The 13,715-nt window shown below is 41.0% G+C and overlaps 1 protein-coding gene across 4 annotated transcripts in view; it reads right to left on the minus strand.

Annotated features, from left to right (window-relative positions):
• Nucleotides 1-3,845: 3,845 nt before the first annotated feature.
• MPPED2 (metallophosphoesterase domain containing 2) overlaps nt 3,846-13,715 on the minus strand; it is a 164,860-nt gene continuing 154,990 nt past the window's right edge. For 3 of the 4 annotated variants that reach the window (XM_006907996.3, XM_015586312.2, XM_015586313.2), the window contains exons 5-7: nt 11,090-11,205; nt 7,861-7,974; nt 3,846-5,216 (exon numbers count right to left, since the gene is read on the minus strand). In XM_006907996.3, coding sequence (XP_006908058.1) covers nt 5,098-5,216; nt 7,861-7,974; nt 11,090-11,205 — 349 coding nt within the window. In that variant the 3' untranslated portion in view covers nt 3,846-5,097. Of the gene's footprint in view, nt 5,217-5,879; nt 5,936-7,860; nt 7,975-11,089; nt 11,206-13,715 lie in introns of all 4 variants that reach the window. The other variant, XM_015586314.2, reaches the window with a different exon arrangement.

A 13,715-nucleotide genomic window follows, 5' to 3' on the forward strand; every position in this document is an offset into this window, starting at 1 on the left:
TGTGGAGGGCTCTAACATAAAAAATAAACTACATGTTTCTTTTTGCCATTTTTTCCCCTTTAAAAAATTATGAATTTACAGCATAATAAAATCTTCTACTTATAATAGCTCACCGGGCCCAAGACCCTACTGATATTATCGTATCAACTCTGACAAATCCATTGTGAGGTGGGAACTATCCCTATTATACAGGTGTGGGGTCTGAAGCTGAGAGAAAGCAGCACATCCAAAATTTCCCGACAATAAACGGGATTTGAAAACAAATATGCTTGATTCCAAAGTCAGGGGCTCATATTGACACCCAATGTCTTCCAGACTGGACGTACATGTATGTTAAAACACATGATGAAGAGCTGTCAAAATTCGGAGGTAGATAAAGCAGAGACCACACATCTATCTCTCCTTTAAGAGGAGGAACTGGGTGCCCATCAGAGTTGTTGTACATGGTTGAAGGGAAAGAAAGTGAACATTCGTGGGAATACTCGGAGGAGGTCAGGTTTTGAGGTTTCTCTCAAAAAATTTGGTTTAATAATAATAATAAGACAAAGATAAGTGGCTTGTTTTCGGCTACAAAATCATAGTATGTCTGGGCAAAGTGAGCTTTCCATCCAGTTATTCCTGAATGTCAAACTGAAAAAGCAGTTCATGCTCAAAACTTAAGAGTCCAAATGCCAACGGGGGACTATCTCCTTGATCTGCTGTGTGACCATGGTGGTGACAATGACCCTCTCTGCACTTCTCATGAGCTGCAGAAGCTGACTTTACATGGGCACCAAGAAAGAAGGAGGCTTCTCAGAGAGGCTTTTGAATCGGTACGGTTTTCTCTTCCATGGGAAGGCAGGATAGGAACAGAAAGGGAGAGATGACATCTTAAAAAAGAAGAGAAAGCAGTCCTAAACTTTTGAAAGTGCCATACTACAGAGTGGGCACACATGCAGTAATCCTGCTACTGCTGGAGAAAAAACGTTTTGCATTAAGACGCTGACATCCAGAGATGAGCCTGAAGCCTTCTGTGAAATCACCCATTAAGACCAAGAGAAGTAAAGACCGTCCACTCCTGGAACCCTCAACCCCTACAACAGCCCCCTGCCCGAAGCTCGGCAGTGTTTCTGAATGTCTCGGCTCATAGTCAAATTCTCAAAACAAAGTAGACCTTAAATCACTTGGGTTTAATAATTAAACAAAAAAGACCTTAAAACTTGTAGGAAAGTGAGACTAGGGCATGGAAAGATACTGGTAAACCAAAATAATATGTGAATGTCAACTCTGTTGAAGCAGAAGCAGCATTTCCTTGCTGGATGAGGGGGGCATTACTTTCCGGTCACGGCAAGTGTTTTATCTGCAATTGACAAATCCCAAATCCTCCAAGCTTCTGTTTCTCCCTCCTTAAGACCTGGGTCACAGTATTTATTTACATAAGTGATGGAGATGAAGGCAGGCTTAATGCTGGCCACCTGTCAGAATAACAGTGACCTGCCTCTTAAGGGGATTTCAGCGATGGCCACCCTCCCCTACATCTTTATAAAACAAAAGGAGCTTGAGAGAAAATGTAAAGAAAAAAAAATTCACCAATTAAGCTTAAAGGAGATGGTGAAGTGGAAGGTAAAGACTCCAAGGATGGAGAGATGCTGAGACCCAAGGGTGCCATTTAAAACAACATCATTGAGGACAGACTCCTTCCAATGCTGAGATTAGAGGGAGTTTGCAAAATATGATCCCCAAACTGAAAAGTCGGACTCTCTTATCTGCCTCTTGCAAATGCCTGTGGGGTTTTTCATATTTTTATGAAGAAAGGTTACAGTTTCCAAGGAATACAAATAAACACTTTTTTTTTTTCCCAGACACAATGCCATTGTGCTCTTGAGGGTGAGGAGTCAAGAAACAGGTCCCTCCTGGAGAATCTCAAGGCAGCATGAGGCAATCTATTAACAAACACACGTGCACCACTGGCTGGATGCCATGCAGTGATCTCTAAATATTAACTCATATAACAACTTATGACAACTTTATCATCACCTCTATTTTACAGAGATGGTGAGTACCCAGCCCAAAGCAGCTGTGCTAGTTCAAGGTGGAGCCAGGATTAGCCTGCACACTGGCTCTAGGCTCTGTGCTTTTATCCACCGTGCTGTGCTGTGCAGCAAGCAGAGAGCAGGTGGTCTGATGTGATGTCATAAAGCCACGCTGCAGGGTGCTCCAGCAGCTCCTGCATGAGAGACAGGAAATATCCTCAGGTCCTCATCAGTTTTATATCAGCTCTTATCTGCTGCAGAGACAGGGTGATTAAAAGGGCATGAGTTATGGAGTCGGATAGACCTGGTTTTGAACCTTTCATTATCTTATTCAACTTTTGGAACCTTAGTTACCCATTTATAAAGTGGGGCTTATATAATAACCTCTTTCAGCATTTTGTGAGGATTAGAAACAAAATATGAGACCTGCTCAGAATAGTGCCTGGTGATGGAAAGATAGAAAGTGCTCATTCTGTAAGAGCTATTTCAAATGCTTCCTTGTTATAAGGCCCAGTGGAGAGAGCGTCAGGCCTTTGGAGAGTCATCCTGGCCCCTCTGGAGGCAATTCATGCAAATAAAGTTGTGAACGTGGACGAGCTGAAGGATGCGCTGTCCATGAGCCAGTCTGCCCTGTAGGTTCTGCAGACTGGGCTGCTTCCCACCCCTACACAATAGAAAGCAATTTAGTAAGTGCTAAGCTTAACTAGTTTGTGTCCACATGTACTTCCAAGGGCTATACACACACACTTTTCATCATGATCAGCCACTTGTCTCTGGAAACCTGCTTTTCCAGAAGTCCGAGCCCAGCTCCTTGAACAGTAAATAGATGGAGTTTTCATTCAGTCGATCTCTCACTCCAGTTCCCTAGGAATGGGCCCGAAGTCGACAGCCTCTTCTGCTGATGTAGCAGGTCAGAGGGGGGTTGTTAACTTCTCACAGGATGTCTTAGCTACTCTTGTCATGGACCACCTGTGGCTGGGAAGCTGGAGCATCTGCTCTGCAAACTCAGACAAAGTGTCTACCACAGGCTCTGGGTGGCAGCTGAGACACTTAATAAATATTAACAACTACGATGGCAATGACCCAAGATGATTACATACAAGTCTGAGCTAGAATTCTGGCCTAGAACAATCTTTCTATTCTGCTGGTACTGAAATCAAGAATTCTCTTCTGGAATTACAGCAAAGAATCTACAATGGGTAGGAAGGAAGGAAGATGTGTGTAAATATGGTCCAACCAGCACTGGAATATAGACTCTTGGGATGAACTGCAGATTCAAGATCATGCTGTTTTTCTTCAATGGCTCTTCCGGAGAAATTAAAACAGACAGAACATAGTTTTCCCCATCCCACTGCCTTCTGCCTCCTGGCTGCTCCAGCACTTCAGTGGTGCACATCATTAGAAAAAACAGTGAGGGAGAGATAACTGCCCCTGGGGACAAATGAGACTGTGTCGTGGTGACTCTATTACTCACTGGTCCACCTTCCCACTGGCACACACACATCTATGATAGAGCCTCCAGCCTCCACTGCACGGTCACTCTGTCCCGATAGAAATGGCAATGGCCAAAGATGAAATCTTTACCCTCTGAAATCTATGGCAAGATAAATGACAGCATGATGGAAACAAAAGAGTACACTGAGTGCCTTATCGATCTACCTGCCAGCCCGAGAACAGGGGGTAATAAAATTTTATTGAAAATTAGAAAAAAAAAAGTCACTTATTCTAAGTCTTCTGAAAGGGAGTACTGATGTTTCATATGAATAATGTCCCCCTCCTTTCCCAGGGCTGAATCACTGTCCTCTCACCAGCCAACCCTCGAAACAGCACAAATTTAAAAATCTTGCAATTTTATTTGCATATAAAGGCCGCTAGATATAGAATATCACAATAAATTTAAAGAAACAACTGCTTTCCTAAATTTCATTAACAAGATAACATAAAATAGAATAAAGCTCAACAGCATTTACAATGGGAAAACAGAAATGACTATTAGCGACAATATTTTGTGCTAGCGAAGATTGCATCGACACACAGTGCAAAATGGGGCGGGGGGAGGAAGTGAGAAGACAATTCAGGGTATTTAAATATAAAGGACAACTAAGCCTTATTTTAGTTAGCTTCCATTGCATCCATTTAAGTCTATACACGCCTGTAACTGTACCTAGATTTATCTCAAGCTCTTTAAGACCTTGAGTTCTGAGAAAATGTGTCACCTCCTTTGGACGTCCGATGTCCTGCTATACAGCATCCCTTTGCAGTTGAACTGTCCTTGGCAATATTAAACTCCTAACTTAGTCATAATACACAAAAAATATTTATATATATAAACCCATTTTGAAAAGGAGTCTGCACACTCCTTTTTTTACTGCATGAAATACTTGCTCTTGACAGATTCCATTTCCATATTTTTAAAGCTAAAATAATTTAAAAGGAACAAACAAACGATGAGAGTTTGTATAACCACAATATGGATCTCACTAGCTAAGCCATCCTTTAAACGAAGGTTGTTTTCTTCCCTTGACAGAACTTTCTTTATAGTGAGAGTGTGAAGGGAAGTCTTTTTCCACGCCTACTTTTATCGAAAAGATTACCATAAATCCGGGCCACATCTGCGAAAAAGAAGCATTATCAAGACAACGACAACACAACATCAAAAAATAAAATAGTTCAAACAAAACTCTTAAACAATTGTGCAAATCTGGGTGGTTTTTAAAACACTGCCTACCTGTTTCTTTCTTTCTTCTTTCAGCTTAAAGCATATTAAAATAAGACTTTTATCACCTTTTATAAAGAAAGCTTGGCTGTCCTTTGGCGAACACTGACAATTTACAATGGCGTGGCCTTTGAGAAAACAGAAGTCATTTTACAAATTCACAATGCACCTCTGATTTCAAATGGATTCCCCATTAAAAAAAAAAAAACAAAATAAAGAAGCACAACCTCTAGCATCTTTAATGTTTCAGCAATTTACAAAAAGAACTCACAGGATTTGGAAATAAATGAGTAAGAGAGTGTAAGTTTATAATTAGAAAAATGGCAGTTTGTAGACCTTCCCTCACATTCCAATTGGGCATTTAGAGCTTCAGGAACCCTGTGGGTTTGGAAGGTCAAATATAATTGGAGGATTGGTCGGTTGAAAGCTGACTGTACACGTTGAGGCATTGATGTACGTTGTATAACCGTCGGTCATAATGCCGTAACCTGTGGGGAGAGAGTGTCAAGCTTACTGTAATATATACAAATAACAGTGGCTCAATGCAGCACTGTCAGGCAAGGAAAACAAAACAAAACAAAACAAAACAAAACAAAAGCCTTGTCGGTGGGTAGTGAGATGAAGTTCAGTGGAGACTCCCCAGTTATAACAGCTTTCAGAAGCTGCCTCCCGATTTTCTCTCTTTAAAGGGAGAATTCTCTGCTTCAAAGACAAGGGACTCTTTTTTCTTTATTTAAACACTAGATTTGTCAGGAAAAGGCTGTCATGTCTTTACTAGTGAGACTATAAAATTTTTTTCCCCTTTTTAAAATATGATTTTCATTTCAAAGCCCCTGTGTTAACTATTGAATTCTAGGGCACAGAATGAGTAACATAAGAAACTCTTTGGGGATGCACACAGCCAAACTCCCAGTAAATTTTGGGACGGGTGAAGAAGGAAAGAGTATTGCACTGGGAATTGGGAGTGGATGCTCACTCAGCTTCCTTAACTATGAAATAATATCTAAACTGCCTCGATGAAAATTAACAAGTGATCTTATCTTGAATTGTGTGGCTTTGATGCAGAATTCCATTTCATTCAAGAGTCAAGTAATCAAACGTCCAAGTGATTTGGAGAAACCTCACCATAGGACACTGCCTCCTAAGCTTACCTGGATACTGGATCAAGCAAAAATACTTCCCATATGCAGTATAACTCTCTTGTGACCTATTGGAAGAAAGCTAAGAAAGTTTCTCTGGGTCTTTGGTATGTATGATCCTTTTATAAATTTTAATACATTGAAATTTTCAGCATGTTTGTAAATTTGCACATTTCCCTGGATACCTTATAGTTTCCTTACAGCCTCTGCAATTGAGTTTGTAATTCTATGCTGGCGTCAGGCTCATATGGCATAGAAAAAATATGCCTGTGAAAAAAATAAAATTACCAGGACTTACAGAAATAACTGATAAGATTTTTTTTTTTTCTCCTTTCCATTTACTAAAATTTCTCCAAGTAAGCCTGTGGAGAGCTTAATGAGGGTCAATGGAAAAATCTCTTAAGAAAAGAAAAGAGGCATTTAAAATGTGCACTGTTTAGTTCTGGGGTCATAAAGTCTTGTTATCTCTCTCCATCAGGAGGCTGGTATTTGCCCTCTCTCTGCCCTCTTCAGCTGTCTTAAGCGAATACAATCGAGACAAGTTTATTTGAATATGATCTCCTCCCTTTTAAGCAAGTTTATTATTTTGAGACTTCAGTGGAATTCCCCAATTGTCTGGCTAGTTTAAAGCTAATTAATGATTAAAAAAAAAAAAAGGATGAAATGTAAACCCAGAGGTATGCCGCAGGAATTCAAACCTGATAACTGCCCCTTAAACTGTGGTTTGGACATGAGTTCCCCCGTCCCCAAATCCTGTATCATGCCTTAGAGAGAGGTGCCCACCTTTTCAGGGACTCCAACTCAAGGTCAAGGCAAGATGACATCCACTCTCAGGGAGCTTCGCCCCGGCTTTCTACCCATCCGCTCAGCTGGTCCTGCACTTGGAGCAAGCTCACTTTCTCTGGCCTGAGTAGGATGATTTTCAATATGCTCTTTATTACCCGCCTAACTAGGAAGCCACTAGACTTGTAGGCTTTGAAAGCAAACTTTGTCGTTGTTTTTTTTTTCCTTCATCAGGTACATAGGCCTAAACAGCTCAACTGCAGATTCATAAATAACTTCAGAGAACAGCTATTAGCAGGAGCTGGAGAGAATATGGTGGCTGCCTACGTAAACGTACCCACTGCACACAAATGTCTGGAACTGGGAGAGTCTTGCAAGGCCAGAAAACTGAAGAGGGCTCTGGGTCTGTCCAGAGGCCAAGTTACCCCTGGTTTGCAAATGGGAGGACATACAAAACATAGTGCCCTGAAGGTTCCTGGGAGACATTCTGGTTCTATGAACTCGATCCCAGCTGACTTTGAAAGGCAGAAAATGGCAACTGGACCAGTCACCATTCAAGGGAGATTTAATTATTCTGTTTAACCTCAGCCGGAGCTAACAGTGCTGATGATTTCTGAGAAGTCTGAAATGATTTTCTGAGGTAGTAAGAAAACGTCTACCTGCAAATGTGTGGGTCCCTGCCACTTCTGGTATATGTCTTTCACTGCATATCCAAAGTTATTTTTTCAAGAATGTCTTGTCTTCCTGGGTCTGTGTACATGCCCAACGAAACACAATATTTACAAGTAAGAGAAGGCCAGAGAAGTTATTTAGTCTAATATCCAGGCCATTTCTTCTCTCTTGAAGAGAAAATTTGTTCTTTATTACTTCAGGGCTGTTCTGCAGCAATGGTTATCAAACATTCCTCATCAGGGCCCTGAGACTGCAGAAGTTGCCTGGGGGGAAGTGCTGCGTTTTCTGTAAGGTGGGCCAGACCTGGTTCCAACTCCCTAGTCTGCTTAAAAGAGAGCCGCTCCATGTAAAATATGTATCAGCTTTACATGCAAGTGCTTCTCCCAACATTTTAACTGATGAAAGAAGTCCACTGGTAACAAAGGGTTTGAAAATCACAGATTCGGTTATTGCCATTATAGCTAAGGTCCCCACTGTGGAATGAGATCATGGATAATGATGACACAACATGTCACGAGCCCCTTTTTTCTGGTCTTACCTTCATGAATTCCACCAAATACATGGAGCTTGGGCCGGACTCGTCTCTGGACTGTATTTAAAAGCTCTACGCAGCCCACTCTTTGAAGCTCCTTTGGAACCCAGTCTCGAAAACCTAAGGGCAAAATGCAATCAATACTCTTAATTTTCTTTCTTCAGGTAAGGTTTCATTTAGACTTTCAGGAAGCCATAACTCACAGAAGGTTTATTACATTATCTGTAATCTTAGCTTCTCCATTAAACCTTACAATGGCTTTTAAGGAACTTTTCACTCGTCACTTTGTCTTCTTTAGGTTCCTGAAAAAAATTTTTTTTGGTTTCCATTTTTTTTCTTCCTGTTAATTAACATTTTTTTTTTTTTTTTCTGTAAGGGATTTGATTTATTCAGCTACAGGTTTCAAATCTTCTTCATGGGCCCAGTGACATTTATTCCCGGCAGTCCCATAATATCTCTTTCTCTCTCAATTCAGTTACTTTCTTTTTTAAAAAATTATATCTTTCTTATAATAAAAGATAGATGATATAAAGATATAAACCTTCAGAGAAGGTTTAGGAGGGGCTGTCTGCAAACTGGCCACAAGATACCTTGCTTGCTTTGGCTATATCAACTCTTAACCTTCAGCGGTTCTTGCTGACCAAAGCTTGGGGACACCAAGTTCCCCCTCCCGTCTCCTCTCTAGCGACAAGCAATGGTGGCGACCTCATGGTGGCATGCAGCAAGCTGGGGCTAATTGACTACCTTTATGTAAAAGCCACTTAGTTCTACACTTAATGCAGAAAATCCATAAAAACTGACATCAATTATAGCAAAAGTCAGCTCTCTGAATGATTATGGTCTGAAATGAAATCCATACACCTCAGCAGGATGAGGTATAAAGAAGGCAGGTGGGACGAAAGGCTAAATCATAACCAGTGGGAATCCATTCCATAGCTCCATTAGGTGAGCTCTACTATTTAGAAATGATCAGGCAGCAAAGGACAGACAAGTTTATTCCACTTTGGCGAAACTGTAGAAATGAAGATTTAGCATCTTTGTAAAGACATATTACCTGGGGTGTGGGAGGGACGTGGCCAGAGAGTCAGATGAAAATGGGGGCCCTAAAAAATCCAACCAGGGTTTTTAAAATTTTGTTAGTTAGAGGGGAAAAAAGTCCTTCATTCACAGTGAGTGGCATATTCCTTCATGGATGTGCTTTTCTCCAAGGGGTAAAATATCTCATTCCATATACAATCAGCTGAGAAAGCATCTTGCCCGTACCATATGATAAAGTCTCATGGTGTGATGGCTTCCCTTCCCAGCAGGAGAAAATTCAAGGCTGATCTCCATCCCCACCCCGACCTCCTAATCCAGCATCTTCATAAGAATCCTAATAACTGTACTGATTCAGGTTCAGTTTTACTTTATGAAAACTTTGCCCGACCTTTTATTTTGGAACTCGTTGATGTAGATCTCATTCTGCACTATGCACAGCCACTCTCTGGACTACTCCGTCTTTACTACAAAGAGAGAGATGATAGCCTCCCTAGTAAAAGTTCCTGGGATGTCTGAATTCTTTGGAGGCTAGAATTCTGACTTACTATTTCTGCCACTTGCTTTTATACCCAAATTAATGACTTGATGAAGTCTGTATATCAACCAATCTGTCCAAAGTTGTATTCCAAATAATACTTCAGGCATGTAAATGTTTCTACGCAGTGGACGCCCAAGTCCCTGGCAGTAAACATGACTGTACCCGACCAGGCTGCTGAGGGAAAGCATCGAGTTGCCTGGGATGCCAACTCTGGAGGCTCTCACTGGGTAACTCTGCTGATCAGAATATTTAGCTAGCAATTTAAGGACCAGTCTCTAATGATTGAAAACTAGGGAAATTAATTATGACCTGATAGAAATTGTTGATAAGTATCATCTTTTAAAATATCAGATAGGGTGGTGTGGGGTAGGGAAAAAAGCATGAGGGTGGTGATTCTGGAGCATTGAAAAAGTCAGGAAGTGCCGGTCTTTTGTGAATGTATGCAATCTCCCTGTCTGCAACAGAATGGGCTCCCCTTCTCTTTCTCTCTCTTCGCATTAAAATGTGTCACCATGGCGCATGCCCGGGTCCTCCCTTCTGCTGTATGTGAAACACAGAGCACTTCCCTCTTGAGGGCAAGAAGGTGGCACTTAGTCTCTTGGAGGGGAAAATAACTACAAAGATTAAATTCACATTAGGGGATGCGTGTTAGACAGAGGAGGAAAGTGACATGGATAACTACCCCAAACCACAGAAAAAAAAATTGTGAAAATCATCTATTTTTGTATTAAGTGTTTTCCCCCCTCTCCAAATCAAGAGGCTCAAGAAAACTTTTCTGTACTTTAAAAAATTTGTTAATAGGGTAGATTTTTTTTTTTTTTTTTACCACAATGTAAAAAAGAGAGAGAAAGAAAACTCCTACTAAAAGTGAAACATTTGAACTTCCTGACCACACCTTAGTTTGATAAGGGAGTGCCCTGGCATAATAGATACTGAGTAGATGGGGGATCAAGGTGGTAGTCATGTTTAGAAAATGTTCTGTGGCCAAGCCAAATCGCTAAAAAGCTCATGAATAATTAGAAGATAATTATATAAGTCAAATAATCATTTGACCCATAATCTGGGTAACTAAAAGTAGCTCTGAAGCATACTGGCAATCCAAAATTGGATGCAAACTCTCAATGTATCTACAGGATAAGTATCTTTAAGTAACATTCAATATAAGTCCTTATTTAACATCTTAGGAGAAAAAAAGGATTCTTTTCTCACATAATCAGTACAAATGTTAAACTTTAAAGATCTCCCAGGTTCCACTACTATATGGTAAAGGAAAATGAACTCCTTTGAACAAGTTTCCATCATTTCACTGCCATGCAAAAGCCCCGTGATTGGGACTTCCATTCCCGACCACGACCCTTACTCCAAAGTGATTCAGTTCTTAAAATAAATTATCAAGCCCAAAAGACTGTGATGTTCCGTACTCATTTGATTTTCCCTGACTTGACTAAATCAAAAAAATTAATTTTAAGAACACCTGTAAGCCCAGCAGAACTGCTGAGTTTAATTATCATACTGGGTTTCTTTAAAGACAATGACACTTTTCTTTTTGTATTCTTCTTTTGTTTAAAGAAAAATTATTAAGTTCCTGAAGCATTTATTTATTATGCTTGGGTGGAAAGGCATCTCGTATGACAAAAGGACAACCTTCGCTTCACTTACCCAGAGGAGGTCCGTGTGTCATGAGAATGTCGATGCCCTCAGGGATGAGGTTCCACTTGTCCAGCAGAGACTGACCTCTGGGTAGGTTAAAGCCCCATCCATTAAACCACGGGGTCCTTTGGGGGAGATAATGCACATGGTATCAGGCCAGCGGAGACTCGTTTCTGCTCTGCAATCTTTCTCTCGCGCACATTCCCCCACGGTTTGCATTGCTCTCTTTTCTCTTTTTGATGGTTGGCCCTGGCAGCAGGATGCTTTTTTGTTGACTGCTTCAAAACCAATTCATTTGAAAGCAAGTGTGGAGCCTGTGAATTGTTCAACTAGAAAGGGACACAGGAGCCTTTGCGGTGAAGACTTTCCCAGCAGACTTCTATCAAAATCTTAACAATGCTTTGTCTTCTCCCAAATCTCAGTGCTTCCTAAGATGCCCAGCCCGGATCCAAAGCATTTCCCACCCTTCCTGCAGTGCCTCAGAGCTCGGAAATTCTCAGTACTCCTCCTTCCTCCCCATCACCGTGGAACTACTTGACCAGAAAGATTCTTACTAAAGTCCTTAGAGAAAAGGACAGGTGTTCTGAAGGCAGAACCTTCTGCACGGGGAGAGTACCCTGGATGGAGAAGGCGGAAAAAAATACAGGGGCTCTGACAAGTGAGAAGGGACACAGTGAACAAAAAGCCAATAGGGAAGATTTCTGGAGACATCCCCAGTCACTGCGGAATCCATTCTCCTGATAGTAAATGTAAACATTCCACCTTCTCAGGAAATTCTGCTCCACGAACGAGGTTCTGAGAGCAATGCTATGGGGTTTTTGTTCATTCAAGAAGCATTTCTAATTAGTGTTGAAAATGTCTCTGCCATTTATAATAACAATAGAATGATCAATTTTTCTCTACAAATACTACAGGCTACATCATATCAGAACAAAGAAGTCCTCTGCTATCCTATTCCCGAATATCCAGCTATCACCATTGAGTTTTGAAACTGATGCTTTTGTTCTGTAGGAAAATTCTAACTTGCTATGGCATACATGTAAATGACAAGATGGTCAATTTTCCGTTTTAGCCCAACTTTCTGCTTCATTTGAAGCTGCCCCTTCCATGCCTACTGAGAGAGATTACCCTGTGTACAAGCTCACCTGGTTAGTCACAGCTAATCAAACAGGGTACATTCTTCTATAAAGGCAATAAATGGGCCAGACTAATCAGATTCTCTCAAGACTCTGAACTCTGAGACACTGACCCAGCATTCATTGGATGATAGACATGTAAAGTAAAGGCCAGAGGTAAAAGGATGACAGCTGAAAGCCATGTGAAAATCCACATCACAGGAGAGAACCTCAGTTCCCTGAGGTGTGAGGGAGAAAGTTCCAAACCTAAGAGACTACGTAGCCCCAGTTAGAAAAAGAGAAACCAAGTAAGTATCTGACTTGGTTCTTAACCACTTTCCAAGTCTCTAAGTCACCCTCAGGAAGTTTATTTGTGATAACAATAGTAACATAATAACAACAATAATAATAATTAAAGCTATTATTTATTGTCTGTTTATGTCAAAGTACTATTCTAAGCACTTTACTTGTATTAACACACTTAACCTCACAACACGCTCATTAGGTGGGTGCTATTATTAACCCCATTTTGCAGGTGAGGAAACTGAGGCACAGAGAAGTCAAGTAAATGCAACCAATAAATTGGATACAGACCTAAGCAGTCTGGTTCTAAAACTCATGCAATTCTTCTTACAAACTACCTGAATTAACTTACAACTTGCACGCCCTGGGTGAGCCCCCTTCTGTACTCTTTTTTAAGTTGGAGTGTCTCGTTGCTTGAAGCCAAATGAGCTCTGAACTGGAATACTATATCATTTGCATGGTCCTGAAATCCAGCGATAAGATGGCACAAAGGACAGCACTAAGATGGAGTGGACGCTGGTGGTTTTTGTTTCCTCAGCTCTTTCCATCCCTTTATTTTGGTTAATGGCAACCCTTCCCTCCCCAACTCAGCACGTGTGCTCTGGGGTAAGGTTCATCTCTGCTCTAGAAATGAAGTATGTATTGCCTTTCCCTGGACAGCGATTGGTCTGAGGGTGTACATATGACCCGATTAGGCCAATAAGAGTCATCTTCAGGATTTTGCTGGTACAACCTAAAAAAATGAAACCATAATTTCCTTTCTGGGATCTCGAGTCATAAGAACTACAGAAACCTGAAATTGCTTGAGAGCCACCTTAGCCACCACGCAGACAACCTGGATTCGAAAGTCGAACCACCACAAAGAAAGTCAAGCCAAGAGACAGAGTGCCTCAGGGACCCTGTAGGACATGGGGATCTAGCTGTGCCTGAGGCCAGTCATATTTTCCTTCTAAGTACATACACCAGAAAAATCCTTTTTTTTTTTTATTAGCTTGAGTTAGATCTTGCTTCTTGCAACTGAAAGAATCCTAATGTATACAATTATTGCATTTAGGGTAGAAATGCTCCCTCCCCCAAGATGTTTATAATTCTTGGAACCTATAAATATATTACCTTACATAGCAAAGGGGAATTAAGGTTGACATGAAGTCAGGAGCTAATCAGCTAGGGAGATGATCCTGGGTTACATAGGTGAGCCCAATGGAACCACAAGGTTC

This window comes from Pteropus alecto, unplaced genomic scaffold, assembly GCF_000325575.1.
Source record: "Pteropus alecto unplaced genomic scaffold, ASM32557v1 scaffold71, whole genome shotgun sequence".
Taxonomy (NCBI): Eukaryota; Metazoa; Chordata; class Mammalia; order Chiroptera; family Pteropodidae; genus Pteropus; species Pteropus alecto.